A 20,861-nucleotide genomic window follows, 5' to 3' on the forward strand; every position below is an offset into this window, starting at 1 on the left:
TTCCCTTTTTGCTGAATCCTCATCAGGAGGACAAATACCTACAGTGCAGTATAACCAGATGCACAGACACTGTTTGGTTTTTTGGATGCACCATAGCTCAGCAGCAGCAAATATACAGCGCCTACAAAACACTGAGTATTGAATTCCCAACATTTCGAACTGACAGTATTAGCATATGGTTTTGGCCACAAGAGTTCTCCTTACTCATGCTAAGAAGGGTTTCACATTTGACCCAGGAGAACTGAGGTATCACAACCCCAAGCAAATCCCTTGTAGAAGCTTGCCAAGTTTATATTAAAGAAGCTTGCGAAGTTTATTTTAAGGCCCATTTTTTTAAAGATATAGTTATGCCTTTGTTGCTTGGCTTGATTGTGGCCCCTGCTTCAACGTTATACATTCCACCTTCATGGTAAATTTCAAAGGGCACCTTCAGAGCTAGGTTGTTATTTAAACTGAAGTGGTTGGCCTTTGAGAAATCTGATTCCAGTACTCAAACTAGGTGAAATTGGCACTGGCGTCAGTATTTTATAAAGCTGCATTGTTCTCTATTGAATCTTGGGATTTGGTTGCCACATGCAAAGCCTGGCAGAAGTCTACATCTCTCTTTTCTTTTTAATTTGTTCTATGTCATTTTTCCTTTCTAGTTGTTGAACAAGCAGCTTGTTTGATTGCATCTGTTAAGTAGAAGGAGTGAAAATACCTAATTAACACTTTTCTAAAAATGACTCCATTTATAGTTTTAGAACAGTGATGGCGAACCTATGGCACGGGTGCCAGAGGTGGCACTCAGAGCCCTCTCTGTGGGCACGCACAAACATAGTTGCCCCCACACACACACACACATCTAGGCTGGCCTGGGCCGCTGGGCTCGATTATTAGCATTAAACCTAAGACCTAGTTTTGGGAAGCAGTGTAGGTAACCCTGTCAAGCACTGTTAAACCCCCCTGATTCCCATGCAAAAAACTAAAGCGTGATCCTTTACATGGGAGTAAGCTCGGTTGCTGGCAATGGGGTTGCTCTCTGAGTAAACCCTCCTAGGGTTGTGATTCACCACAGTTAGGAAGAGTTGCAACAGTTTAGCTTCCAAAAGCAAAGCCACCCACCTCACCACCATAGTAAGTGTAATGGAGCCAACCGTTTTTTCTAAACTAAAACCTCAGTATTCAGGTTAAATTGCCGTGTTGGCACTTTGTGATAAATAAGTGGGTTTTGGGTTGCAATTTGGGCACTCTGTCTCAAAAAGGTTTGCCATCACTGTTTTAGAAAATATTTTTTCTAAAAATGACTCCATTTAGTGACTTTATAATAGGACCCCATATCAAAAAATAAAATAATTTGAGATATTTGATTTCACTGCAGAATTTTAAGGACGTTTAATTCTTCTTTGAATTCAGTGATCCTTAAAGGTAGTTAATGCTGGCTGGTATATCATAAGAACATAAGAACATAAGAACAAGCCAGCTGGATCAGACCAAAGTCCATCTAGTCCAGCTCTCTGCTACTCACAGTGGCCCACCAGGTGCCTTTGGGAGCTCACATGTAGGATGTGAACGCAATGGCCTTCTGCGGCTGTTGCTCCCGATCACCTGGTCTGCTAAGGCATTTTGCAATCTCAGATCAAAGAGGATCAAGATTGGTAGCCATAAATCGACTTCTCCTCCATAAATCTGTCCAAGCCCCTTTTAAAGCTATCCAGGTTAGTGGCCATCACCACCTCCTGTAGCAGCATATTCCAAACACCAATCACACGTTGCGTGAAGAAGTGTTTCCTTTTATTAGTCCTAATTCTTCCCCCCAGCATTTTCAATGAATGCCCCCTGGTTCTAGTATTGTGAGAAAGAGAGAAAAATTTCTCTCTGTCCACATTTTCTACCCCATGCATAATTTTGTAGACTTCAATCATATCCCCCCTCAAGCCAGCCTCCTCCTCCAAAACTAAAGGAGTCCCAAACGCTGCAGCCTCTCCTCCATAGGGAAGGTGCTCCAGTCCCTCAATCCCAATCCTTTGTTGCCCTTCTCTGCACTTCTTTTTCTATCTCCTCAATATCCTTTTTGAGGATGCGGCGACCAGGAACTGGACCTGCACAGGGGTACTCCCAAGTGCGGTCACGCATCTTCACTTACTTGCTTTATATAAAGGGCATGAGCAATCCCTTGCAGTCTTTATTATCAATTCCTTTTCTAATGATCCCCAGCATAGAGGTTTTGCCTTTTTCACAGCTGCCACTGCATTGAGCTGACATTCCCATGGAACTATCAACTAAGAGAGCATCTTCTAAATCCCTCTTCCTGGTCTGTGACTGATAGCACTTGGGGACCCTGTAGAAAAGCGTGTAAGTGTGAAGTTTGGATTTCTTTTGCCCCTATGTGCACTGCCACTCTTACATTTTGCTACATTGAACTGCATTTGCCACTGGCCTTCTGAGCCCACTCACCTAATTTAGATCAAGGTCCAGCTTGGAGCCTCTTCGCAATCCTTTTGTGGTTCTCTCTACCTTTACCCCTACATAATTTGGTATCATCCTGCAAACTTGGTACCACCACTGCTTACCTCCACCCCCCTACTTCCAGGTCATTTTATGAATAGGTTAAAGAGCACTGGTCCCCAAAACTTGGATCCCTTGGGGGACACCTACTCCCGACTATCTCTCCATTGTGAGAACTTCCCATTTACACCCACTCTTTGTTTCCTGTTTCTCAACCAGTTTTTAATCCATTGGAGGACTTCCCCTCTTATTCCTTCATTGCTGAGTTTTCTCAACAGTCTATGGTGAGGAACTTTGTCAAAAGCCTTTTGGAAATCCAAGTAGACAATGTCCACCGGTTCACCCCTGTCCACATGCCTGTTTACACCCTCAAAGAACTCTTGAGTAAAGTTTGTAAGACAGGGACTTGCCTCTCCTGCAAAAGCCATGTCTGACTCTTTCTCAGCAAGGTCTTGCTATTTTCTTAAGTAACATAAGCTTAATAATTTTATCTTTAATGATAGATTCTACTAATTTACCAGAAACAGATGTCAAACTGACTGGCCTGTAATTTCCCGGGTCCCCCCTAGATCCTTTCTTAAAGATTGGTGTGACATTGGCCATCTTCCAGTCTTCAGGGATGGAGCCTGATTTCAGGGATAAGTTGCATTGACAACTTATATCAGACAAGTGTTTCTATTATGAACAATGACTTTTCTATTTCCAGTTTAATTCATTGTATATTTATATTTGTTTTCAGTTTATACTTAGCTTTCTTTACTGAATACATTCCTTCCAATGATGAAATAATAGCTTTCACACTTTCCCCCCTCTCATTCATCTTTTAGCTGACCTGAACAATGTAAGATTCTCAGCATACAGAACTGCCATGAAGCTCCGAAGACTTCAGAAAGCCCTCTGTTGTGAGTAATCAAACAAACTTTACTTTTTGTGTGTGTATGTGTACTTAAAATGTAGTGAAGCTGAGGCTGTTTCCGCACGGGTGGAAACCATCATCCCTGGGGCACTGTTCGCACAGCTGGTGCTGCTGTGTTGCAGCAGTGCCATGCTCGTCCCCCCCCCCCTAGCAGCGCAAAGACACTGCTTTTGAACTCGCTCCCTGAGCGAGGTATTTCAAAAGCAGCGTCTTCCCACTGGACAGTATGAAGCACACTGGTTGAGGGTGCCGCTTTTGGCCCTTCGGGTGTTCCCGTTCTCGGCTGGAGAAACATGTCCATGCTGCCCTTCGACCCTCGGAGGTCGGAGGGCAGCGTGGACATGTCCCTCCAGCTGTCCAGAGTTGCACAGGGAGGAGAAGTAGGTGACCGCCGCAACCCACGGTGGCTCCATGTGGAGCTGCCTCTGTGGGTCTGAGCAGCCTCAACATTGCCTTCACGAGATTGTGCGAACAGTCTAGTGCATCTACCGGCATTAATTATGCCAGTGGACAGCCGTTTCTCCCGCCCTGCAGAAACGGCCTGAGTTGACTCATTGTTGCTAAGGTTAACTTATCCTCCATTTGTTCTTCTGGTTTATTTAGAAGTAAAATGGATTCAAGGAAACAACTGCAGGGTAAAAACTAGTGGAACACAATTTCTCTGCCACCCCTACTGCTGTCCACTGAGCCTCCCCCTATTTTGTTCCTGGGGTTCTTCAGGAACATCTATGTCAAAGCTGGGGTTCACATTGAGAGTGAGAGATAGTAAAAATAATCCTCCCACCATCCACCAATGGAAATGCTAAATGCTAGGGAATACCAGTGTTAACATGAATTTGCTCATTCCCTTTTATGTAGTCCATTGTATTTCCCTCTATTGTTTGTATTTTTTCATCATCTTGCAGCGTATTGTTTAATTGGCTTTAATCTAAATTGTATATTGTTATATTGGTGTTTAACCATATTATGTATTAAGAATGTTGGAAGCCACCCCAAGCCCAGCAGGGGAGGGGCAGCATATTAAACCAATATTTAAATAAAGTGCCATCAAGTCACAGCTGACTTGTGAAAACCTTGTAAGATTTTCAAGGCAAGAGATGGTTAGAGGTGGCTTTCTATTGCCTGGCTCTGTGTGGGCTGTGAGAGTTCTGACTAGCCTATGGTCACCTGGTAGCTTCATGTGGAGAAGCAGTTCTTCAGATTAGCGTCCACTGCTCTTAGTGTCCACTGCTCTTAGCCACTACACTACACTGGCTCTCTGCCAGTATTGTTCACATTCCATATTTGTGAGAAATGAGAAGTTTCAAAGACAGGAAGAATAGGGATTTGGAGGACAGAGTACTGGAATCATGTCATTTATAAGTATGAGCCTATTGATGGAGATATCTGTTGTTGTTAAGGCACTATTAGGATATGCTGATCCAATACATTAATTTTTCCATTTATTTCTGTCAGGTGGACAGCGTTAAGCAGCATAAAAATAGAAGAAAAATATGAATGCATTGATTATAATATTTAAGTGAATGTGTGAAAATTGTTCAGTCTGTCAAAACACTTTTAGTACTTTGTCTTTTTCAAGAATACTCGATTGGGTTTATATATGAGTGTTAATGTCAGTCCTCTTTTGACCTGTTGTAAGGACTTTATGACATTGTTTGTCTTTACTCAAAGGCTTACTCAAGTCTATGTTTTATAGTTCCAGAAGCTTTTACAAGCACCTGTGCTAAATACCAAAGCACATTCTTCATGTCTGCTTCAAAGGAACTTTATTGGGATGGCTAGTTACCATAGTTTGTTCTTTCAAGGCATTGTATTTTCTAAATAAGATGCCTACCCTCAAATGTTCTTTTATTGCACCGTTCTAAACCTGACTTAATTGTATGGCATTGTTGTTGGTAGTAAATATCCTTTATTACGGTTCTTTCCAAGCTTGACTTTAATATTGTGTAAGAAAAAAAGGGAGAACATTCTGTGGGATCCCACATACAATAAAATGGAAGGCATATTTTGCCTGAGTTTAAGCTGCAATCTCATATTTGCTATCTGGGGTTTAAGATCTATTGGATTACATCTGGACACCTTTTTCATTCAGTACAACCCAATTCCCCTTTTTATTGCAGCCCTCATTCTGCATGTTTTCTTATCTGTTTAGGTCCAATTTAGAGCTGCCATCCTCCAGATGGGGCCTGGAGATCTGCTGAAATTGCAACTGATGACAAAAATCAGTTCCCCTGGAGAAAAATGACTGTTTTGGAGGATGATCTGTAGCTGGCACATGCTGGGAGCTGGGGAGGTGTGTGCCAGTGTCATGCATGATAAGATATCACATCCAGGGAACACTGGAAGTGATATCACATGACTGTAGGAATTGCTGGAAACTCCTTGGAAATCCATAGTTGCCTGTAATTCCTAGAGTCATGTGTAGGGTTACTGGACCCCCATTGAGGGCAGGGAATCCCTTGCTTTGGGCTTCTTACCCCCAGCACCATCCATCTGCCTGGCAGGGGTCTTACCAAGTTTAACATTAGGCCTAGGCCTTGATGTTGCTAGTGTGACGACATCCCTGCCAGGACAGACATCATCACACAGGGGAGACGCCAGTGGCGGAGCTACAAGGGGACAGGGGGCACATTACACAGGGGGCACACCTGGGGGCATAAAAATCCCTTCCCCCCTCACCCTGCCTCACCAGGTCTGGCCCTGCCCCACCAGCCTGACCCATTTTCAGCCAGCAGAAAGCTGTTTCTTTCTGTAGGGAAAGGGGGCAGGGCCACAGGAGGGCAGAAAACACAGAGTGCGCTTCAGGCACACTCCTGCCCAGCTATGCTTCTGGGAGATGCTGAGGTATTTGGACAAAACTCTGTGGTAATAACAACTTCTACTGTAGAGTTTTTTCCCAAATAATCCAATACTTTAAACTAAGTCTGGTAACAACCAGTGCAGCATCTGCAGAATAGGACAGACTCAATACAACAAGTTTTTATGCTAGTGGAAAATGATGGCATTCCCTTTCATCACCCCCCCCCCCCAGACTAATATGTCATGTGAATACTTACACTATGCTTCAGGGTTTTTTTGTGGTGACTCCAGACACCTAAAGTCTTAATTTATTCATTATTAAATATCCTATTTTATTAACTATCCTGATTCACCTTGCTTGAGATGCTGTGAGAAAGGTGAATTAGAAATAAAACTGATAATTCACTTCCAAGTAAGCTTATATTGAATTGAGTTGTCAGGTATTTGCATCTAAATCAAATAAAAGTAGTTAATCTAGGTGTCTTTTAAAATTAAAAATACAACCTCATTGAAGACAAAACAGTAAAACATTCTTTTTTTAAAAGAAAACCTTCATACAGTGCTTCTTAAAACTGTAAAACTAAAAATGAAATGTAGGAAAATGTACCATCTTGAAGGGTTAATTAGATTGAGAAATATTTACATCAGTATTTATTAAACTAGTTTATTTCCAAATGCAGTTTGACCCTGATCATTAGGATTATATTTATTCAAATTTGTCCTTTTTATCCTGAATGAAAACTGTTTGGATAATATAACCATGTTAGGAAAATGTATGAGTTGTTTATATAGTTGTATTGGACATTGGGTACTGGGTTCATATCCTTCCAAAACTATGGAGCTCGCAGGTGGACTTATATCAGTTGTATTTGTGTCGGCTCCTTATGGCACAGAGTGGTAAGCTGCAGTACTGCTGTCAAAGTTCTGGTCATAACCTGAGTTCTGTCCCAATAAAAGTTGATTTCTGATAGCTGGCTCAAGGTTAGCTTAACTTTCCAACTAGTCAAGGTTGGCAAAACAATTGCCCAGCTTGCTGGGGATAAACTGTAGAAGACTGGGAAAGCAATGGCAAACTTCCCCATAAACATAGTCTGCTTAGTAAACATTGTGATGTGATGTCACCCCACTGGTCAGCAAGGACCAAGTTCTCTCACAGGGAACAACCTTTACCTTTTCAACCTAATGTAACCTGAGTTGTCTGGAAAACATTCAGGTTATAAATACTGTAAATAAACACAGAGATAACTTTATTGCTGTGTGTGTGTGTGTGCGTGTGTGTGCGTGTGTGTGCGTGCGTGTGCGCGTGTGCGCTAGGAAGCTGATTCACAAATAATAGGTAGTTGCAATAAGGAAGATGTGTGTCCACGTAGAACATGAAACATGCAGTGAACTGCAGTTTACATAATCCTACACTCCACGAGGAGCCGCGTGGTGTAGTGGTTAAATGCTTACACTGCCACTCACATGGTCAGGAGTTCGAGCCCCCTGTGGGTCAGATACCCTGACAGCTGGCTCATGGTCAATTCAACCATCAATCCATCCATCCCTTGGTCGGTAAATGAGTACCTAGCACATAGCTAGGGGGTAAAGAATAGCCGGGGAAAGCAATGGCAAACTACCCCACAAAAACGGCTTGCCTATGAAATCACTGCTTGCAGTGGTACCCCAGGGTCGAACACGACTGAAGGGGAAACTTTACCTTTTACAGTCCATAATCATTAAAAAAATGAATTTGGAAAAAAAGATTCTCCTGTAACAGCAGTCTCTTGTGCATCCTCTGATTTTCTCTTTCTCCTTTTTCTTGTGTGTGATAATGAATTAATCACACTAACTAGGATAGTTAAAAGTAAAGTTTTCCATGAGTAGGGTGTTATTTATGGTTTATTTAAAGTTTTTCTGGTTCTTTTTAATCAGTATTTTTTTAAGTTCTGTTTTTAATCTGATCTCCTTCTTCCCACCTATATCTCTCACCAGAGTTCTCTTTATTTTATTGCAGTGGAACCTCGGTTTTTGTTGGTAATCCGTCCGAAAAGAATCGATGAAAACCGAAACCGATGAAAACCAAGGCAAACTTTTCTATAGGAATCAATGTAAATCCAATTAATCCATTCTAGGCACTCCAAAAAACATACCAAAAACACATTTTTGGTGAATAAACATAGTGTTTAATGCTGAAAACAGTAACAAACAATAACACTAGGGCCAGCTTCAGAGCCAGTCCAAAGTGGTCATTAAGATTTGTCTGAAATGGGGCCAGACATTGTCATTAAACAAGTTGCAGACACGGCCTGCAACAGCTTTGTCCAGGTGATTTTTCTCCACAAACCCTGCACCTTAGTGCAAATTGATGAAAACTGAGGCAAATCGATGAAAACCGAGACAAAATTTTCACTGAAGAAATCGATGAAAACCGAAACAGATGAAAACCAAAGACAATGAAAACCGAGGTTCCACTGTACTTTATTTCGGTTGAAATATGTATTTTTTTTAAAAAAAAAATAGAATGTGTTGCATTGTATAAATATTGTAGGCTGCATTGGGACTCTGAGTAAATGGTGTTTCAACTAATCTCACACTTTCAATCCATCTTGGTTCACAAGGTAGCTTTTAATTTAAAAAAAGACAAGAAGATATAATAACAATAAATTAAAAGTGATTAAGAGCCAAGGAACAATAAAAATTCTATTCTACTGTCATACATTGTAGGATAAAAACACTGTTACTTACCATACATTGTAGGATAAAAACACTGTTACTTACCGTAACGGTTATTCATCTAGTTGTCCTCTGTGCAGAAACACATAGGACTGCTCTTGCACAGGATCGACCATGGAGCATTTTGATCACAAATTAAGAGCTTCAGTCAAATATGAGTGCTCCCAGCCACATGCCTGGGCTAGCCACTTTCCCCTCCCATGTCATGTGATTAGGGAGGAGGGGTACACTTCCTCCCTCCAGATCTTCCTTTGCTGCTACGCAGGCTAGATGACAGCCCACAGCGGAAAAGGTGGGAGGGATGTGTGTCAGTATAGAGGGCCAGAGGGCCACTAGATGAACAACAGTTACAGTAAGCAACATTATTGCTCACCTTTGTGGCCTCTGTACAGCCCCACCTGGGAGAATAGCAAGCATATGTACTGTAGAGGTAAGTGTGGCTGTTTAAGGAACCTCAAACTTTGAAATGTAGCTCAGACAACCGAGGAGGAGATGGTGCTGGATGGTGCTCTGACAGTTAAATGACAATTGCCAATGGGAGAGCAAAAAGAGGATAAATGTAGGTGGCTGAAACTCTTCTCTCAAGATTGGTCTGCCTGAATTGTGTCTGCCCCTTTTACAAGAGTGGAACGGTGGAGGGTGCTGGAGCACCAGAGGGGACAACAGACTCATGATGCATGGGACTGGTGTAATTTTTCACTGTTCAGTATTTTACAGTTAGGCTAGAAGCTGCAGTCCTGCAGAAAGTATAGCAGTGAGAAGACAACTTGTGTGCCTCCCTTTAGATATACAAATGTTATCGTTTATCAAATCAATCAAACCCATATTCAGATTTACTTGCTTTTTTAAAAACATAGATTTGTAGCTATTTAGGACATTTCAAATCCTGGGGAGGCGGGGTGGGGAGCAAGTTAAAGACCTCCTGACCTCAGTGGCCAGCAAAGTGGCTGAAATAATTCATTTCCTCTACTAAATAATATATACACCTGTCTTATATGGATTTCAAACTGGCCAACTAAAATTAATTGTATAATACTTTACAGTACATGTTCTGTAAAGGAGTAAAGAATACACTCAGAATACTTGTGTCTTATGATTTATTCAATAATTCTCTAAAGTGAAATATCTTTTTACATATTCTACTTCATTAATAGACTGATTAGGGCTATCACATGATATTTAAAAACAAAGCCATTACATACTTTTAAGGTACTGTCTCATTATTATAGACAGCTTTCCCAAAAGAGAATGGCCCCTGGTTATCTGTAGGTGCATATATAATGAGGCTGCCTCCCAATTCTTGAGGTGTTCATTTAATTACCATTGATTCTCAGTCATCTCATCAGAGCTGAATACACAGCCTTAAGCTCCAAGTTAAGGTACTTTACTGCATTTCCAATTTAGCTAATAAATAGACATTAGAGAAAGCATCCCTCCATGATCCTGGGGGATACAGCTGATAAATACACGGTGGTTGGAGAAGTAACTGTTCTTACAACAATAACATTTTATGTCACCAAATTAAATTTTATCTATATAAAGCAAATCCATTGCACAATAGGAAATACTAACATTGAAATATGAATGCTCAAGCATATACACCCTTCTTTCAGCTGATCCTAATTTCTTACACACTGAAGATATTTCTGATTAGTACTGTTATTTTTGTTATTCATACAGTGGATCTTCTGAGTCTGTCTGCCACATGTGATGCCTTGGACCAGCACAACCTCAAACAGAATGACCAGCCAATGGATATACTGCAGATTATTAACTGCTTGACTACCATTTATGATCGACTGGAGCAAGAGCACAATAACCTGGTCAACGTCCCTCTCTGCGTAGATATGTGCCTCAACTGGCTTTTGAATGTTTATGACACGTATGTGTGGGTAGACTTCAGTGACAGTCGATTATAATGAGCTTTTGTCCTTGCTGTAAAATGAATGACTCAGAGCTGGAAAGCTTGTAGTCAAAGTGCAAGTTTAATACAGCTAATGGTTTCAAGGCGGCACTCAGCTGAATCAATGGAGCCCTTGGTTCAGCTTCAAGCCCTGGTTCTTAGAGTTATGAAATGTTAAAGGGTCAAATGGCACACTTTTAAATAGAATGTCCTGTGTAACTGGGGTCATTTTATCAAGTTCTGTCTCATTTATTAAATAATTACTGTTAGTCACTCATATATTTTCTCTGCCAAAAGGATTTAACATTACCTATTTTGCATGGAGAACTACTTTCCATAGACAGTTGGGCAAATAAAATATTGTGGCTTCAGTTTAAAGAGCAGAATAACTGATTTTAGCCCAATCAAAGAAATTATATATACAATTAAAGGCATGGTTTATAGTCCTGGATTACTTCCAGGCCCCAAGAATGTTTCATTAAATTTTAATCAAGATAATTACACCCAATTAATTTGTGGATAGGGAATTGATGATGTGTGTAGTGGAACCTTCTCCCAGTTACAACATACTTCAAAAGTTTTGTTCTTTGTCATAATCTGTCTCTATCCTAGTGTGCTTTCTCGTCCTTTCTCCGGTGTCTATATACTGACTTTAAGACCTGGTGCAAAAAAGGTTGTTTGGTCGTGGTGGGGGAGGGAAGCCACCCATACGGTTGGGGGGTTGGGGAGAGAGAAAACTCAAGATTTTGCACCAAGCTACACTTTTCCTAGATATGCCTCTGTCATATAGATCCACCTAAATACAGATGTAATTTTGCATTATGAGTGAACTGATATGTTTGAACTGAAAACCCAAAATAAGTTATTCACAGGCACTCCCATTTAAGGTTAAAAGTACACAATGAAGACAAATGAGAAAACGCACACCATTGCAGTTCAGACAGCTTCTTGGATCCAGTTGAAAAGAAAATAATTTGATCAGATTAATTCTGTTTATCAGTGCCATCCTGAGGGGGTTGGTAGTTGCAGTGTGCCTGAAAACAGTATAGCTGCATTACCTCCTAAGAGGCTTGCTGCACCACAGCCAGCAACCCAAAAGTGATGCTCCCCCTGCCTCTGTGAAATCAACCTATGCAGCACAATGATATGCACTTACGTTTGTTGCCAGCATAAGTCTGCACCAGCAAAAGAGGGCATTCCCCAGCCAGAAGGGCTCAGGATGCTGACTAAAGCTGGCTCCACCCTGGTACATCACCAGCATGGACTCCTGTGCAAGAGGAGCACCAGGGTTGTGGCTGTGTTGGTGCCCAGGTGTCACACTGATGTGTGGCTTTATGTCACCAACGTTAATGCCTCTGTGCTGGTGTAAATGTCCCTTATTCTGGTGTAAGTAGCATGTATGTCAGTGCTTTCTCAGTGCTGTTGCCCTGTCCCAGCATCGCACTGTATGTCACATGTTTTCCATCTATTTCCCTGCTAAAAGGGTTGCATTTGTTTCAGGCTTCCTCATTTAGCCATGATTTCTAGAATATGGGAAGTGCTCTATAAAGCAATTTCATTAAACATTTGAATTAGTCCACAAACTTAGGCCTGATCTGTGCAGCGATACTGACAAAATGTTAGGACCTTGGTCAACATGGGAGGCTGTAAAGCTGAACAAATGATGTAGTTTGCTTTCATATAATGCTTTAATTGGTATGAAGTGCCTATCAATTCAGATTCTATGACATGGAATATCATTATACTGTGGAGAGTATCAATGGGGCTGTAAGGCATATATGTCTAAAATAATCTAGACAATGAAAGTTGAAGTAGACATTACTCAAGCAATCCCTGATCAGGGTGTCTGGAAAGTTTTGGATTTATTTTTTGTAAACCAAGTAGTATCAAGCAGATACTACTGTGGCAGGTTGGTTTGCCAGGTGCCTCCAACCACAAGTAGGGGATAGGGGGCAGGGCTGCCAGATCCAGTTAGGAAACTTAAGATTTGGAGGTGAAGCCTGGGGAGGACAGAGACCTTTGTAGAGCACAATGTCATAGAGCTGACCTTCTGAAATATTCACTTTCTCTAGGGGTACTTACCGCTTTAGTCTGGAGATGGCTTGTACTTCTGGGGGATCCCCAGGTCCCACCTGGAGGCTGGTATCCCTACAGATTATATTTTGTCCTTTCTTCCCAAGCCACATGCATTATTTCAATCTTGTTCTCCAAAGCTGCAGTTACCTCTGTAGAGAAAAGAAAGTCAGCAACTTCTCAATCTTCATAGCTTAGGCCGTTTCCGCACGGCCTCCTTGCGCCCCCACGCCGCCAAGAGTGTGGGCGGCGTGGGGGCGCAAGCCCGTTCGCATGCAAGCATGCGAACTGGCGGAGCGGAGCCCGACGAGCGGCAGAAGCGGCTCATGCACGGAGCCGCCTGTTCCCCCTCCTCCCTCCCACTTGTGGTGTCCTCCCTGCGTCGCCTGCAGGCGTCGCAGCCCCGCCCACGCTACCCTCCGACCCCTGGAGGTCCAGAGGGGACCCAGTGTGGGCGGGGCTGCGGCAACCCGCAAGCGACGATTTGGTCACCGTAAGTGGGAGGGAGGAAGGGAAACTGCGTCTTCCCGGCGGCCCGGTTAGCACCAGCGCCGCATGAAAGACGCTCCCTCCCCAACAACAACCCCTTTAAGGGTTGTTGCCCAGGAGTGTTCCCTGAAGCTTACGCCCTGGGGGGAGGGAAGCGCGGTGAGGTCGCCGCTGCTCGCGTTGCAGCAGCGGCGCCTATGTGAGCAAACGGCTGACCTGGGGAAACCTTTTTTGGGCATGAGCCGTCCTTAAAATGGAGCTGTCGCGGAAGCTTGACCTTAGTCTTAATAGGAAGCTAGTACTTAACTTTTAAAAATACTAAGGGATCCTAATCATGGATCTTTCCTGTCATGTCTAAGACAGGTGCTTCTTGCTTCTCATTCATTGGCCTCCTCTGGAGATAATTTCGTCAGCTGTACCCTTCAGCTGAAAATTATTCTGAGAAGTTTAAATAACTTTGCAGGAAGCTGATATCTTAACCTGTTTCAAGAGATTTTTTTTTACTCAAGACCTTTAACTGGATTATTTTGGGATAATACCTTATCTTAACTAGGAATACCAGGCATGGCCTGGCAAGCAACAGGAGGCCTGGGAAATTAGATATGGTGGGTGGTTGGCAGCACTGACATGATGTCAGTTCCCGGGAAAACTGGAAGTGACATCACAGCTGTCTCAGAATTACCAGAAACTCTATGGCTGATTCCGCACAGCAAATGTATAATGGGTTGTAGTCATGATAAAGGAGTCCTTTTTACTGTTTACCAGTGCAGGCAGCGATTGGAGGCCATGGAAACAATCAGGGTTGCTTTCATGCTTTGCATGGAGACGCTGCTCTCTCTTTTTAAAATTTCCGGCAAAACACGCGCAGGTACCCAAGCCTGCAGAGATGAACCCTCACAGTCATGCTGATCATCCCATGATATGACCAGATGCATCTGCGTAGCTATGCTGATGTAACCCACAGAAGTTAAAAAGGAAAAGAGCCTCCCTGCAACAGTCAGGCAATGGCAGGCAGGGACGTAGGTATAGATTTTTTAGGGGGGGTTCGGGGGTGGGGCCACACCCCCACCTGCCCCTAGGGCATGGCCACGCCTCCCCAAGCCCCGCGCCTGGCCTAGCGCTTATAAAAGCAGCTCTCCAAGGTCGAGGATGGCAGACTCCCCTGCCCTGTCCTCCCCTGCCCCTCCCCTCTGGGCAGAGGCATAGAGGGAAAATGGAGCCTGGTGCAAAATCTGAGTCCCCCCCCCCCAGGCAGCCACTGTGATGCTGGAATCCACCCCCAAACAGCATCACTTTCAATGGTGTTTAAACTAGAGAGCCCAAATTCTCCTTTTAAATCCACCTTAAAGGGAGAATCTGGGGTCCCTAGTTAAACAACATTGAAAATGATGCTGTTTTGGGGTGGATTATCACCTACCCTGAAACAGCATCACTTTCAATGTGGTGTAGTGGTTAAGAGCAGGTACATTCTAATCTGGAGGAACCGGGTTTGATTCCCCGCTCTGCCACTTGAGCTGTGGAGGCTTATCTGGGGAATTCAGATTAGCCTGTGCACTCCCACACATGCCAGCTGGGTGACCTTGGGCTAGTCACAGCTTTTCGGAGCTCTCTCAGCCCCACCCACCTCGCAGGGTGTTTGTTGTGAGGGAGCAAGGGCAAGGAGATTGTAAGCCCCTTTGAGTCTCCTACAGGAGACAAAGGAGAGATATAAATCCAAACTATTCTTCTTCTTCTAAACTGAGGACCTCAGATTCTCCGTTTAAATCCATGCCAAAGTGGGTGGATTTAAAAGGAGAATCTGGGGAAATTTGGGGGGTGCCTGCTGTCAGGGGTGCAATTGTTAAGCTAGAAGCACCAAACTTTCAGGGCATCTTTAGGAGTCTCTCCTAATGATACCACCCAGGTTTTGTGAAGTTTGGTTCAGGGTGTCCAAAGTTATGGACCCTCAAAGATGTAGCCCCCATCTCCTATTAGCTCCCATTGGAAACAATGGGGGATGGGGCACCCCCTTTGGAAGTCCATAGCTTTGGACTCCCTGGACAAAACTTCACAAAATCTGGTTGGTATCACTAAGAGACTCTCCTGATAGTACATGCCAGGTTTGGTGAAGTTTGGTTCAGGGGGTCCAAAGTTATGGACCCTCAAAGGTGTAGCCCCCATCTTCTATTAGCTTCCATTGGAAACAATGGAAAATGGGGGCACCCCCTTTGGGAGTCTATAACTTTGGACCCCCTGAACCAAACCTCACCAAACCCGGTTATTATCATCAGGAGAGTCCCCCAAACAATCCTTGAAAGTATGGTGCTGCTAGCCCAAACAATGCGCCCCCTGCAGGCCAAAAACCAAAAAAGCACTAAAGTATTTTAAAAACCCACAAACGGAGGGGCAGAGGTTCGGACATGAATGGGGGGGGTTCAAACCCAAGAACCCCCCCCTTACCTATGTCCATGATGGCAGGCAGCTTCTCCCTCACCATGGAGGGCTCAGTAGAAGGGAGGCAAATAAAGTTCCTCCTGCCTGGCCATTATCTTGGGAGCGGCTCCAATCTGGAATTTTTCAAAAGAATCTCTAATTTAGCAATTTTCAAAATACCTGGGGTAGGGAAAATAAAATGGAGCATACTAATTTTGGGGGCAGGACCTGTACGAAGTCCCCCCCCCCCATGGGTTTTATAGCATCCTTCACCTGTGTTTGTTTGCCCATGTAGAATTAAGCTAATGATAAAAATATTTAGTTTCCAGCAATTCCTAGAGGGATGAGGAGATGGCAATCCTGATCATAACTAAAAAACAAAAATCAAGTCTAAGCAAAACTCCAGCTTTTGATATCATCTGCTATATGATAGGCACTATAAAGCAAAAAAAAAGTTTATGATGAGCACAGCACTTTGTATAGCAATTTTATGTAACAATAAATTTTCCTTTTCTAGAAAATAACATTAGAAGTCTCAGTCACTCACAGCAGCTGCAGTTCATAAAGTACTATAAAATCTCTGCTTGAGACCAAGTAAACAGCATAGTAGATCTTTAGAGGAAATTACTGTACCTCTCAGTATATAAAGAACTTAATACTTAATAATAGGGTGCAGACTGTTAGAAACTGCCATTTAGCTTTGGGAGCCACAAATAAATTACATACATAGAAAAACATTTCTGATCATTATTAAAATGCTTATTACAAAACTTGTAGTACAAATAAAGTTCCAAAGCTTTGTTTCTTCCAGATTCTAACATTATCTTATTGTACAACTACAATGTTATCTATTTTCTAGTTATCTCTTCAATGTTATGTTCTTGGCTTGGGTTTTGGAAAGGAAATTTCCCTCCTTGTTATGTGCATTTCAGAACTGTCAATTCTATTGTTTCATTTAGAAGCAGTGAATATGAATTGTGTATTGATTGTATCCCACCCTTTTGTGATTGATATCAATAGGGGTCGAACAGGAAGGATCCGGGTCTTGTCTTTCAAAACTGGTGTAATTTCGCTGTGTAAAGCACATTTGGAAGATAAGTACAGATGTAAGTAATCATTTTTGTATTTTAAGATTGTTTGTTTTGCTATTTACTATATAAGTACAGAATTTAGGCACAGAAATAATTTACATGTTCAGTGATAACTTCTTTTAAAGCTTCTCTTTTTTAAAGCTTAAAATAAATAGATTATCATTTCTAAATAATTTTTATACTGCTTGATGTCTGATGTGAAAATTAAGTGCGATTATCCCACATTATTTTGAGGCCCATCCTCTTAAACCTACACATGGAAAGATCTCCTTCTAAGATCAAGAGGAAACTATAATCAAATAATGGATGTGCCCAAAGCCCAATTTCAATATGCAGGCCACACAAGATCACTTCTCTCCTAAACATAATTTCATATACCCTCTTCAGATATTTGTGTTGATAGGAACGGACAACTAGATTCTTTTTGCCAATAGATGAGTATACCACGTCACAAACTGCCTTTTGAAAGTCCCCTTTGTTCTGGAAGTGGTCTGCTATGTTTCATAGTATACATACTATTTAAGAAAGACAAGCCCCCAAACCTTAGGACTAATTACCGTACATACTCAAGTATAAGTCAACTTTTTCAACACATTTTTTAATGCTGAAAAAGCCCCCCTCGGTTTATACTCGAGTATATACAGTAATTCCAAGATGGCCACTGGAGCTGTGGCACACCGAGAAAGGAAATCACACCAGCTGGGCAGAAACATTTTGCCTGCATCCAACATTGAGAATTAAATTCACCATTCCCTTTTGTGTTTTTATGTAAAGCTAGGCTTGTAAATACTCCAGCTTTGATAAAGCCACAGTCTTTGCAATTAGAGTTGCTCCATTGGCTCTGAATGCCATGTTAGGTATTACTCTGTGCCCTTGAAACTTGTGTTCTGACAGGCATGGCATCCTCTTGGAGAGAGATTCCATTGTACTTGTAGCATTTAAAGACTACAAAATGCAAGTCAAGATTTGTTACTAGTAAATCAGGTCAAACTGAGTTTTTGTGCAAATTCCTCTCTGTAAAGCAGTACACATTAAAGCTGAAAAGGGAGGGTCTTACAGTTCTAAGGACAGGAATACCCTCTGTGCTATTTAGCAAGTGTGGTAGGAGACAAAGAAACACTGTAGATCTTCCTAATGGCTAAATCTTACCTTTGAATAAAATATATCCCTGAACATGCAAGGATAAAAGCGTACACTGTTCACAAGGTGGTGCTAGCAAACAGTATCTGCTTCCTTTAAAAACTGCCTTGCTTATTAACATTTTAAAAATTCTAGTGAGCCATTTTTGAGGGAGGCCTTGTGGGTACTCACAGTCTTTGGCATGAAGCAGCCAGGCAGTCTCCTTTCTTCCCTTCATCCTGTTCGTCCTCTGATCATGAAGATTGCTTTTAGTCAACTTTTCTTACAACCAGTGAGATACCTTCATGAATTTTATTGGTATCTGTTTTATTTTTGAAATTTACCAGTAGCTGCTGCATTTCCCACCCTAGACTTATACTCGAGTCAATAAGTTTCCCAGTTTTTTGTGGTAAAATTAGGTGCCTCGACTTATATTCAGGTTGACTTATACTCAAGTATATACGGTACATAATTCTTTGGATATCAATCATGCTTTTTTATTTAATCTCTGATGAATCTTCAGGAATGGGGAAACTGCAAAGATAATGTTTGAAGTATGGCTCATGATCAGAATTGTCTGACTCCAAAAGTGGCCTGTATAGAGGAAAATCTATATATTTAAAGCATTATTGTTTATTTTTTATCAGTGACTATGTGGTACTTATGCTAAAATTAGTTTGCTCAGAAAAGTGTCCCAGTACAATTAAAGGTATTAAAATAGAAGTTTGCATTTCTTTGTGGAATTCATGTGGTAGTTATTCCCCCCCAAAAGGGGTGGTGGACAGGTCTTGATAACTCCCATATTATTCTATTTAGTTGAATAGCCTGATTGCTTCTGTTGACAAAATATTATCCAGTAGGGTTGCTACTTCCGGGTTAGGAATTCCAGAAGATTTTGGTGTGGAGGTTGAGAGGGCACAGTTCGGGGAGGTAAGGGAGCTCAGCAATAATCAGATGCCATGCAGTTTACCCTCCAGAGCTGTCATGGGAAACTGACCACTGTAGTGTGGAGATCAGTTGTAATTGTGAGAGATCTCCAGGCCCCATTGGCAAGCCTAGTCTCCAGAGCTATGAAGAGAAAACTCCTAGATGATGTATAGTGAGCTTAGACATGTCTATGAATTAGGTATTTTTAACCAACTAATTAAATGGAGGCAAAATGAAAGCTGTTCGAGGAAGCATTTACAAGGCTGGCACTTCTTTGTAATTGTACTCTTACAGCAAAATAAAATATTAATGAGGCTGCAGGAGTAAAAGTCATTTTTTTGCTGAAACCTTTGAAAAATAAGCAAGATTTATTCAGGTCATGTATTGGTAACTAAGGAAGAGCCAAATAAATATTTCAGTTGATCATAACCTGATTTCTTCTTCCTGTCGTAACTTTTAACATATTCTCAAAGTATGTGCAATGTAACTAATTCATGGTAAATTATGGTAAACTAATTCCTGGTAAATTAAATTGTATTTGTGATCAGACTATTGCATCCTTCTGTGAATTTCTGTTTGGTAGCAAATGAGTCACCATTTTAAATGCAACTTCATACTGGGGAATTAAGTTTAGGGGTTATTAGCATTCCCAGAGGACAGCAGAGCTCTGGACCAGAGAACTATTTGTATTTTTTAAAGTATATTATTGGATTCCGTATGTTATAAAATACCTACTTTTGGGAAAGTAGGTTTTCCAAACAACGGTTGAATAAAAAATGGGGTGTCTAGCTTGCATATGTATATGATTTTGGCAAACTTCCTGATAGCAAATAACTACTGTTTGCTTCAAAGAGAGATATAGTAATGTAGAAGGCTAAAACATTCCCTCCTTTTTTACAGTACACTTGGAGGAGGGGCTGAAATTGCTAAGGAGGTGGCGTGGCTCTGGCACTGGAGTAAATGCCATTTATGCTGACATTAGGGGCATTTACCCCGGCAGAGAGGCACTTATGCTGATGAGCCCTGAGCAGTACGGTACCCAGGCGCCATTGCAGCCATGGCTCCAGCGCAGGAATCTGCACTAGCTGGGGATGCCCCCATTACATCAGCAAAATCAGCGGCACAGCCCATTGTCCTGTGTCGACTGTTTGCACAGGAAAAGGGGCAGTGCCACTTTCGGCTTGCTGGCCATGGCACAGCAAGCCTCTTCAGGAGGCAGCAAACCTGTGCCATTCCTGGACATGCCACAACTACCCCCTATCCCAGGATTGAACTATTTATTAATAAGTATTACAAAACAGATATTTCAAAATTGTCTAGCAGAGCTATTATAGTTTGCATCTCCAAAATGCTTTGCAAGTTGCAACTAATGCAATAAAAATATAATTATAATGAGATTTCATTGGTTTTTTTTCTCATTTGAATTTCTAAAAACAAATTTGTTCTGAAATATATGCAGTCACAGATGGTAGTTACCATTAGTTAATGTCTTTTTGCTACTTGGTATTCATGCCTGTAGATCTGTTCAAGCAAGTAGCTAGTACCACTGGATTTTGTGATCAGCGTCGTCTGGGCCTTCTCCTGCATGATTCGATCCAGATCCCCCGCCAGCTGGGTGAAGTTGCCTCTTTTGGTGGCAGTAACATTGAACCCAGTGTTAGGAGCTGTTTCCAGTTTGTAAGTATAGTCTCACATTTTGATATTTATTTTATTAAATTCCATATTGTTCTTAAGTGTGTGTGTGTGTGTGTGTGTGTGTGTGTGTGTGTGTGTGTGTGTGTGTGTGTGTGTGTGTGTGTGTGTGTGTGTGTGTGTGTGTGTGTGTGTGTAAAATGCTGTCAAGTCACACCCAATTTAATTGCAGCCCAGTATGGTTTTTCAAGGCAAATGACTATCAGAGGTGGTTTGCTATTGCCTTTCTCTGCTTAAT

At 41.9% G+C, this 20,861-nt stretch overlaps 1 protein-coding gene across 8 annotated transcripts in view; it reads left to right on the forward strand.

The window, feature by feature from the left end:
• Positions 1–20,861, forward strand: part of DMD (dystrophin) — a 1,175,169-nt gene that overhangs the window by 1,088,780 nt on the left and 65,528 nt on the right. For 7 of the 8 annotated variants that reach the window (XM_048495459.1, XM_048495467.1, XM_048495461.1 and 4 more), the window contains 4 exons: positions 3,315–3,389; positions 10,598–10,799; positions 16,815–16,900; positions 20,451–20,608. In XM_048495459.1, coding sequence (XP_048351416.1) covers positions 3,315–3,389; positions 10,598–10,799; positions 16,815–16,900; positions 20,451–20,608 — 521 coding nt within the window. Of the gene's footprint in view, positions 1–3,314; positions 3,390–10,597; positions 10,806–16,814; positions 16,901–20,450; positions 20,609–20,861 lie in introns of all 8 variants that reach the window. The other variant, XM_048495460.1, reaches the window with a different exon arrangement.

The sequence above is a fragment of the Sphaerodactylus townsendi genome, linkage group LG04 (assembly GCF_021028975.2).
Source record: "Sphaerodactylus townsendi isolate TG3544 linkage group LG04, MPM_Stown_v2.3, whole genome shotgun sequence".
NCBI lineage: Eukaryota > Metazoa > Chordata > Lepidosauria > Squamata > Sphaerodactylidae > Sphaerodactylus > Sphaerodactylus townsendi.